General features: G+C 38.8%; 1 protein-coding gene across 1 annotated transcript in view; it reads right to left on the bottom strand.

Moving 5' to 3' along the window:
* Positions 1 to 1,806: 1,806 nt before the first annotated feature.
* The window catches only part of micall2b (mical-like 2b), an 18,773-nt gene continuing 10,076 nt past the window's right edge, over positions 1,807 to 10,503 (bottom strand). Inside the window, exons 7-16 of the mRNA XM_015060450.1 lie at positions 9,455 to 9,651; positions 7,258 to 7,321; positions 6,638 to 6,750; positions 6,471 to 6,535; positions 5,565 to 5,688; positions 5,364 to 5,472; positions 3,203 to 3,276; positions 3,010 to 3,124; positions 2,779 to 2,825; positions 1,807 to 2,229 (exon numbers count right to left, since the gene is read on the bottom strand). Coding sequence (XP_014915936.1) covers positions 2,153 to 2,229; positions 2,779 to 2,825; positions 3,010 to 3,124; positions 3,203 to 3,276; positions 5,364 to 5,472; positions 5,565 to 5,688; positions 6,471 to 6,535; positions 6,638 to 6,750; positions 7,258 to 7,321; positions 9,455 to 9,651 — 985 coding nt within the window. The 3' untranslated portion in view covers positions 1,807 to 2,152. The remainder of the gene's footprint in view (positions 2,230 to 2,778; positions 2,826 to 3,009; positions 3,125 to 3,202; positions 3,277 to 5,363; positions 5,473 to 5,564; positions 5,689 to 6,470; positions 6,536 to 6,637; positions 6,751 to 7,257; positions 7,322 to 9,454; positions 9,652 to 10,503) is intronic.

Raw genomic sequence — 10,503 nt, 5'->3', positions numbered from 1 at the left:
AATAGATTACGAATTGTGTTCAAGTTATCTTTTTACTTGTAAGTTACATGACAGGTGAAACTGGCATAAATATAGTGTCTGATATTATATATATTCATGTATTTAAAACAAACAAAAAAAAACATTTGTTGAAACTTATCCTAGTTGTTTATATTTATACTTCACAGTGTGTTATTCAACTCAATATTAAATATACTTATAATATTATACACTATACAAATGAAATGAACATCATTCTAAAAATGTCCAAGTCAATTTTAATTTAGTTTGGTTGACCTAAAGAAATAAACTAATGTTTGTTGGTTTAAAAAACCCAAACAAACAACGTTATTTATGGCCATATACATTTAATGCAGAATAAAAATATTACAAACATACACATATTGAGGTCCAATGTGAACCGCATCTGGTGCTCTCCTGACTCATTAATGAAATACATGTAGTTACACATAAAGGTCACATGAGACAAACCAGTTATTTTCTTAATGCAGCAGCAATAACGTAGCAGACAGACTGAATTATTATTTGTTTTCTTTTTACACGGCAAGAAAATTTTCAGATTATACTGTTATTTGGATGGCTATCATTCCTAACAGGTTATAAATATTTCATTTATGGAGGAATTTAACAACAAACCGGATGATTTTCCACATGACCAGCCTTTACATACTATTATAATTTCAACAAAGTAGAAACTACGAAAAGTCAATAACTTAAAACGCAGGAGCTAGCTCTCTTAGTGCCTTCCCTTTGAAGGCTAACATCTGCTAAAAGCAGATCTAACAGGCTGTTAGATGTTAGCCAACATCTGCTAGCTGTTTCAGAGCTAACAGCTAGCTGAATTAAACCACAAGCAGTCTTCTGCCACAAATCAAACTTCATTCAAGCACTATCCAGCAAAACTAAACATTCCCATTCAGCAGACAGCGCTGCACATCCTGTCATCTACTTTACACTTGTACATCAGCAACAACAACCAAACTGAAACGTGACGAAAGACTAAATCCTCAGAAAAGCCATGAAACACTATAGGTTGTTTTGGGGATTGGAATAGTTTTAAGATGAAACAAATCTGTGTAATTATGGCAAATATCATGGAAGATTAGTTATCTGCTGATGACCCCTGTGCAGGAATAAACTTATGATAAAAAAAATTCTGAACTTGATTAGGATTCAACTGAACCGGTGGAAGAAAGAAAAAAGTTGTCTTTATCCTGAAACCGAAAGATACACAGAACTACTGGCACAAAAGGTAAAAAAAATCTACCTTAAAACTAAAACAACTCATTTGAGACCATTTATTCAATCTGTGCCAAATCAAACATTAGGATTTGCCACAATATTTAGCACTTTTACCTGTTTAAAAAAAACTAATTTAACTGAAGCACTCTTTTCATTTGTACCATTGGTTAAATTGATCAGACTGTCCAGCAAACGTTAAGTGGACTGTAAATATGACCCCTAATTTCTATTTGCCACTCTGAAAAATGGGAAAGATAAGTGAACCCATGATTTAGGAAAGGCAGGAAACGGCCAAAAGAAAACAGCAGCTGACCAAAACTTGCACATTAGGTGAATGAGAAATCTCAAAATTCATGCCCAATCTCCAGCACTGGTGCAAAGGGAACTGCAACAAGGTGTGTCTTGATGTGAACATGCTAGCATAAGTTGTTTGTAAACATTTTCACCAGGGTGCCAGTAACTGTGGCATTCCTAAAGATAAAGCACAGAAATTCCTGGTCATAATTTCTTCTGACAATCTTTTTGTAGAGTCTGAGCAAAATAACTCAGAATTAAATCTTGCTGTTTTTTTTTTTTTGGTTGTTTTTTGTTTTTTAACCATTATGCATTACAGAATACATACAGTATTGAATACGTTATGCAAGTAAGGAAATACGAGTCAAATACTGAGAATGTTGAGGCACAAAGTGAACAGGAGAAGACAAGAACAAGGTTAAAACTAAACTGGAGTACTGAAGTAAATCTCATCACAGACAATGGTGGATCATTCTCTCTCTCTCTTCTACACACACACACACACACACACACACACACACACACACACACACACAGTATCGATGTCATCCTAGGAATTGACAGTGATCAGAGGAAGCAGCTTGTGAAAACAAGGTGGTGCCGGTTTCCAGGAGCATCATGCGTCCTTCTTGCTTCCCCAGCTGAACAGTCTGAATTTCTGAGACTTTCTCTTGGTTTTGTCCTTCTTTATGTCTGGGAGGAAAAGAGAAAAACAAAATCAAAATAGGCCTTTAAACAGAGTAAAGAAAAAAATAAATAACTACTGAAAGTTTGTCATGAACTTCATGAATACATTAAAGTGAAATGGCTCATCTTTAGCCCACGTTCCACGTTTAGTCGCCAACCTTTCACCGAGTTTCAATAAATCTGCACAACATTCCGCTCCGGGTTCCTGATCATGAATTGCAAATGACCAACAGAGTTTTCAAAAGGGTCAAATTAACCGGCCGTGTTAACCATTTTGTCTAACAAAGATGCGGGAAAAGCTTTTTTTTTTTTTTTTTCTAACGTTTGATTCCATTTTCCATTAGCAGACATTAAATCAAATTAGCTGAAAACATCACCCGACAACACTCGTTAAAAATGCACCGTAAGTTCACAAAGACAAACTTTTCCCCAAGTTCTATCCATTTCAGCCAAACCTGAAATCTGTTCACTCGGATGCCGACTAAAATCACAGCGACGACGAGGTTTTGATTAATAATGAGCATAATGGAGAGAGGGGCTGGTGGAGACACTCACTGAAATTCATCATCATCTTGTTTAGCTCCTCATCCTCCTCTTCCTCCCTGTAGAAAAAAAACAAGCAGAAAGAGCAAACAAATTTAGAATGAGTGTGTGTGGAAACACTCCATTTGTGTAGTGTTAGGAGAAATATGAGCATTCTGCATGAGGATCGTATTCAGAGCTCTGTGGTTTACATCAGATCAATACCGTAGCTTTAAAAAAGAAAAAGAAAAAAGGAGGACATACCTGAGCCTGTCCTCATCCAGACCTTCTACGATGGCGTTTCTATCGTTGACGATCTCTAAGAGTTTGTCCATGAGCTGCTTTTCCCTCTGTCTGTCCCGGAACGTTTTTAAATGTTCTGGAAACACGACAGTATTTCAGTCACGCCGCAGAACTCGGGGTTTTTTCACTGAGATTGCTCCTCTACAGAACTCACCTGGTTTATCCATCAGCCTCCTGAGCTCCTGCTCCACACTGGGCTGCTCTTCTTCCAGATCCTGAGTTCGTCCTCTGCAGACACGAGAAAAGGGAATAAACAAACAAACAAACAAAAACAAGCTCATTTAAAACAAATTGCAAAGAATTTCTAGCTTGATCTGCCTTGAATCAGAAGCTATTATGAACTGCTGTAACAACCTTTATTTAGTTAGTTTGTTGTTGTAGATAAGTTCTGCCTTACCTACTTCATTTTTATATTAAGTCGGTATGGCAACATTTACTGGGTTATCTTGGATTCAAACAGTTAGCCTCCCTGCACGACAGTGAAAACGCATCATGATGTCAAATTAGCCAAAATCTGGATGGTTTATCATCTGTCCACAACAAAAACTATCTAACCAAGCATAAAAATGCTTAATGTAGCATATAATCAACATTCTTTATCAAAGAAAAAAAAAATTCCATCATGCTCCTAAAGATCTGGGGAAAACTACACACAGCTCCAAACTGCCCCTATAGGCCGGTTGAAAAATGTTCCTGCTATCAAACGTAGCAACAGGTTAAATTTCTGGGATCTGTGATGAACCTGCGCCTGCTCACTCCCTCTCGCACTATCTATACAGACTGCTACAAATGCTAAGGCTAGTTAGCACGACCACCGATGTCGGTGGATAAACAGTTTTCCTGGAACAGTAAGTTGTTTCTCCGTCATTTGTATATTGAGCCGCACATACATGAGGTTGGTTGACAGCGCTAAGACCCTCCCCTTCGCTCTGATTGGTTGTTTTGACCAGGTTTGTGGCACAGTTTTGCAGACTGAGGTGGTGGAGGAGTTGATTTTTTTTTCCACAGATCATCTCTTATACTGTGATGCAAGGGCGTAGGTTCGGTCTAAGTTTTGGTGGGGACCTTGGTGGGGACCTTGACCCCCCCCGCAGCACAGTGAAATGCCCAAGAGCCTGCCTCCTATACAGCAAACAAAGCGTAACCTGGTTTGTAGTCACACTAGCTTAACTTAATTTAAGACTAACACTTCAAATGCCATATTTACTGAGATAATTTCACAGTATATTTCATATCTGAGAACTAACACCTCACCTGGAGCCCTGAAGCTCCAGCCACCTCTCCATCGTTCTGCTCTGCCCCTTGCTCTGCTGTCTGAGCATCCTATGTGAAAAAATATTTCATAATTAACAGACCTATTCTACCTCACATTCAGTGCTGACCTTACTAAACACCGGACTTTACAACAAATGCGTTGCGTGATAGATATCTAACTTATGGGTCCACTCACTGTACTTACAGCCGACGAAACGAAAAAACTTCTAATGTCTGTCCTTTTCTTTTTTGGTGGCGACATGGTCTCAGAGATTCAGAAGGAGACGCGTGTGCCCAGCTAGCCGCCGCCTTTTGCCGCTAATCAAAGAACGTCCGACGATTCAACTGACTCCCCCTCCCCCCACCCCCCGACACGGTCTCGGAGGCTCATAATAAATGTCAAACTAAGAAGCTTCCGTTTCGCACCGCCTGTTGCTGCTAATCAAAGATCGTAGATCCACGTTCTTTGAGCCAATATGGCAAAAATTGGTCGGTACTTTTTCATATCCCGTGAATATTGGTCGGGACATGTCCCTACCGTCCCTACCCAAACCTACGCCCATGCTGTGATGACATGGCGACAGTTTTAATATGGAAGAAACATGTTTCTGTAAGTTACGTACTGCACCTTTAAGGATGCGTCGACACCCTGGTAAAAATATATTCCTCTACTATGATCCTTTCAAAGCTACGATACAACAGACTGTGCTAAATGTGGATTTTGGATCTGCTACCAACAATTTTTTGATGTTTTTTTTATTTTTTTTTGAGATTACAACAAAGTACTATTTAGTTTATAGAGTTTTTGATGACACCCAGTACGTCCAAGGTCGTAAATTTGTTTTTCTGAACCACATTCTGATTCCAGCTACTGTTTGTTCAGCGTGGCCAGTAGGGGGCTTCAGCTGCCTTGTTCCTCGCTGTGGGACAGAGGAGGGAGGACACTGGGACCTCAAACTGTCGACCTTCTGGCCACAAGTCTGTTCCGCTAATTACTGAAAACCCTTTTTTCTTAACCCGTGTGTGTGCGTGTGTGCGCGTGTGTGTGTGTGTGTACTCACATATACACGAGCTCCGACTCACGACGCATGGCCACCTGCTTGTTTCTGATCAAGGTGAACCATTCGACCATGAGCTCGTCTTCGTCGTCGTCGTCGCCGCCGCCGCCCTCTGTCATACAACAGACACGAGGCCGATCAGAGGCGCGTTCCCTTCCCTTTACATTTCCCTCCAGACGTGCATTCTGGGAGTCGGTGGCTCACCTTCCTCAGTCTTGCGCAGCCTCAACTCCAGCTCCACTCCTCTCCTCTCCAGTTCGTTTAGGTTTTCTTCGATCTCCTTCAGCTCCCGGATGATGTCCTCTTTGGGGATGTAGCCGGGCTTCGTCTGCAGATGTTCGCATACGTGAGCAAAGTTTTGTGCAAAGTTTAAAAAAAAAAAAAAAAAATTCACAGATTTAACTCGTTTATTTTTTTAGATGTGCCTTCTGGGTTTTTTAATGGCAAAGATTGCACTCAGACTTTACTCATCTTTCCAAATTAAAAAAAAACTTCTCTTTTTACATCTGTTTTTGTTTAACCTTGAGTCAGTTTTATCTTGAAAGGCGTATCCCCCAGTGTATTAAAAACCTGGAGGGCCACCAGGCTTTTCTTGTACCCCCACTAGGCTATACATTGGTTATTCATTTAAGTCTTTTTAAAATATTTGCATTTTTTAAGATTTTATAGTTGTTGTTTAGGTATTAACCTTCCAATCTTTCAATAACACATAATTATCAAGTGATATTTTAAAATTTCCTGTCAATTTTAAACATTTTTTAACTCAAAAACACGATGGGTCACTGGATGAATGACAGCCCCAACATCCTACCACCGGGCTTAGCAAGTTATCTGGGGGAACCTCAGAACATTTATCACTTGAACTGGAAAATATTTAAAATATCCGAAATAAATAAATGGAAACATTAAATAAAATGGACAGTGATGTCTAAACAAAACTGAGACCAAAGAACCAAACTGAAGACTTTGATCATCCAGTTTTTGATAGAAAGAGAGAAAGGAGAAAAACAATAAATCATGCAAATGGATATGATTGAGTTTGTTTTAATTTGTCATGCGATGAACTGATTTACTGATTACTGTGACGGGCCTAATTCTTAAGGCTCATACCTTAGCATTCTTTGACTCGGACTTGGCGGCGCTGGGAATTTGTTCTTTCGGCCCATTCTGAGATTCTGATTAGAGATCAAATTCAAAATGTGAATGCAACATTGATTATTCTCAACTTCTTTAACAACTGAAAACTGAAATCCCAGTGCAGCTGATGTCGCCGTTACCCTTTGACACAGAAATGATGGTGCTGACCGCCGGAGGCCCAGCAGAGGGCTCTGAAGTCCTCGTTGCTCCATTGCTGTAAGGTCTAAGCGAAGACTGAGGAAGACCTGCTGGTCTGAACAGACAAGATTAAAATTAGGCAAAGAAACCAAGAATTTAATCAACCTCATTTCATCTACTTCAATCCACCCCGGTTCTGCCACAGCATTTCTGAGTTTTGATTTATAAAAGGCGAAGGAAAAGGAGAGAGAATTCTCTGGAAGGAGCATATGCTGCACCGCGGAGAACTCCGCTCCGTCCTGACGCCATTTGGGGCGGAAGGGGAGAGACAGAGAGCGGCGACAACAAATGACGGCTGGGCCATTTGGCCGAGCAGCGGGTTCAGGCGTCCTGTAGGAGGACGGATGGAGGGACAGGAGGGACAGACAAGACATGAGGAGGGAAGAAAGATCTCCAAGAATTAAGGCTCCATGTCAGTATGCTGAGAGGACACCTATGTACAAACACTCCCTGCTGTTCGAACAGAAAGGAAGGGAGTCACTAGTGGACAGATGTTAACGAAAAGATAAAAACAAGCCGATTAAAAAAAATAATAATTATGTTAGTTAATAGAATGGCTTACTTCGCTTCTTTGGAGATGGGCTTCAGCTTTGACCTCCAGGCTCCAGGAGACTCATTTTCTGACGCTGCAAAAAAAAGAAAAAAAAAAAGTATAAAAATAAACAAACAGGAAACATCAAATCCGTTTTTTATTTTATCTTCTCTGGTCATCTTCCTTCACTAAACTGCAAAAAACCACAAAATTTTACCAAGTAATTCTGGTCTAGTTACTGGTGCTTACAAGCAAAATATAGGAGCTTATTTTAAGTCAGTAATTCCTAAATACCAGTACCAGTTCCACTGGCAGATTATTTCCCTTATAATAAAACATTTTTCCCATCTTATACATAAACAATCTGCCACTGGAACTGGTACTTGTCCATTGCCAGATTATTAAGGAGTCATTGACTTAAAACAAGCTCTTATATTTCACCGAAAAGTTACTTATTATTCAGTTATGTCTAAGGGTTAGGGTTAGGTGAACCTAACGTATTTTTACTAGAAACTACACCAAAAATACTTAATATTGTGTGTTTTTGCAGTGTAAATGTGATTTTCCAGCATATGAAAGTTTCAAGTTCATAATATCATTAAAAAATCCTTAGGCCCTACACATACACAGAATATTTGGAATTTATGCAAAATGTATAACAAAAAAACTGAAATAAAGAATCACTTATTCTGTCAATAATACATTTTTTGAATTAAAAACAAATATTTTGCCACTATGGCAATCTTAAAGAAATGGGAAAACCAAATGCATTCTGGGTTATAGTCAGGAAACAATTAAACTTGGTGCCACCAATCAAAAGAAGTAAAATTGGAGTCCAAATAATTCCAGAACCAAGAACAGTGTTGTAACTATCACACATTGTGTGGCGGTGTAAGGCTGATTTAGTTACCAGAGGGATAAAAGTTCTTCATAATGAAACTCTAGACATTTGAAACGTTGACGCAGCCGTCTGTTCTGACAGAACAACCGTCACAAACAGGCATTTAAAACTACTCTGAGATCCTGATAAAGGACAGTAAACCTTCTGGAATAATCCAGAACTCAACAAATTTATTTTTTATTTTTTAATGGACCAATGAAGCGTGTGAAACTTCGTTTTACTCACAGCCAGGTTAATGATGCAGCCACTTCATGGGCTTAAAATCATGTAGCCCAGAGGGGAAAAAATACTAAGTGGATGATTTCACACATGACCAACCAACGTTCCCCTGACAAGTTTATTACTTTTATTGGTTATTATTTGGATTCTCATCTTGCCTTAGGTCAGTGCAATGGATTTACTTATGCATTATATTTATTCTCTTCTAAATTAATTGATTTTTGTTTCAATGACATGCATATACACTGGTTAGTGGCTGAGAGGTAGGGCGTGAAATATGGTGCCTTATCCAATTTAACCAGCAGATGGCCCCGTAGGCAGCTAATTGGAAACACTTGAGCCGGTTAAGTTTGTTTTTTTTCTTGACTAGTTCAAAAAATAAAAATGAACAAATGAACAGCTTCCTTTACTGTGTCTACACTGCAGGAACACAAAATCAGATCAAGTATTCTTGGTCAAAACTTTGAAAAGTGTAAGTTGGTTTTAAAACTAACTTCTTTTGAACTGTCTTCTTTTGAAAAAAAGACAAAACTAACTTATAAGTAACTTTTCAGCAAGATATAGGAGCCTGTATTAAATCAATAATTCCTTAATATTGATGAAAAAGTACTAGTTCCACTGAAAGATTATTTCACTTATAACACTGGAAAAATGTCTTCTCATAAGTGAAATAATCTGCCAGTGGAACAAGGACTTTTTCATCAATAATATGAATTATTTACTACAAACAAGCTCCTGTATCATACTGAAAACATACTGGTAAATTTGTTTAATCTTATTTCAAGTTCAGCAACAGTACTATAATACTTGGACTTTATTCTCACAATTTTTTTACTTAATTTTATAATTTTATTTATTTTTATTTTCTTATCCTGGCCCTAATACTCAGTAGTAGAAAGTAATGTTGCAGCAAACTCTTCAACTAGAGACATTGCTGAGTCTAAGTGTCACTTCACTCCCTTTTTATTTCTGTCACAAAAAAATTCCCTCTCAAAGATTTAGTTATTTACATTGTGACTTTAAATGAATAAGATACATTCCACACCTGAATAAACCCTTTAGACTGCCATGTCAGATGAGATAACTCCTTGAAAGAGTGTGTTTAACCTGATGTGTTGTGGGAGGTTTGGGGAGGTTTCAGGCCTCCCCTGTCTGGAGTCTTGTCTGCTCCTCCGCTCCGACCAGCTGTAGACTTTTCAGGTTCTGGAGTCTGCAAATCCGCCAGGAGAGATGGGTCTGCTTTCAGCTTCACCTTCCCCCGGACGGCCCCCGTTTCAGTCTTCTTTGGCGTCTCCTCCGGAGGTCTGAACACAACAAATTAAACTCACTCAAAGTGATTCTTTATCACAAGAAGTTAGATGTGACAAAGAGTTAAAGTATGCAACTTTTCAAAAAAAAAGTTTTTTTTTGCATATTTGTTAAAACTGTCACTAAATTGTGACAGTAAAGTATCAGACAGATAATCTGTGAAAAAAAGAAAGAGCTCCTCTGCCATCTGAAGAAATACACCACTCTGTCAGAAACGGCCAATAAGAAGCAGGAGGAGGGTCTTAGTGCTGTCGATCAACCTTGCCTACAAGCCACTTACAACTTCCTCCTTCCTCTCTTTGCTTCGTTAAAGCTGGTTCACCACAACGGAGCCTGCCATGAATGTTAAAGCTAGTTAGCATGGCCAACGATGACGTGGATAAACGATTTTCCTTTAACAGTGAGTTAAAGTTCCGTTAGAACATTGAGCAGCATGTACATGATCATGATTGACAGCACCAACACCCTCCTCCAAGCTCTGTTTGGCTGTTTGTGACTGGGAGCTGTGCATTTCTTCAGATGGCAATAGCAGCTCAAGCAGAAGGTAATTTTTTCACAGATTGTCTCATGTTATACTGACAGGAGCTGTTTCCATTACAAATGTGCGCAAACCTTTGTCTATTTTCTGCCAATGTCTAAAAGAACACAATTTTGCAATTGAGGTGTTTCCATTAAAATAAGAAATACAATTAAAATCAAACATGAATAAGCTTATTCACACTAAATCATGTCAGTGACAGATGTAGACGGTTACATGAGATATATTCATAATTCAGCCAATCAGAGGAGATGTTGGCGTCTTATTCAATCATTGAAGCAATAAGCCCTTTAAACGTGGGAGTGTCTAC

The sequence above is a fragment of the Poecilia latipinna genome, unplaced genomic scaffold, assembly GCF_001443285.1.
Source record: "Poecilia latipinna isolate Pla-1442-1.1 unplaced genomic scaffold, P_latipinna-1.0 Scaffold1716, whole genome shotgun sequence".
In the NCBI taxonomy this organism is placed as follows: Eukaryota; Metazoa; Chordata; class Actinopteri; order Cyprinodontiformes; family Poeciliidae; genus Poecilia; species Poecilia latipinna.
This window is presented reverse-complemented; position numbering and strand designations above follow the sequence as displayed.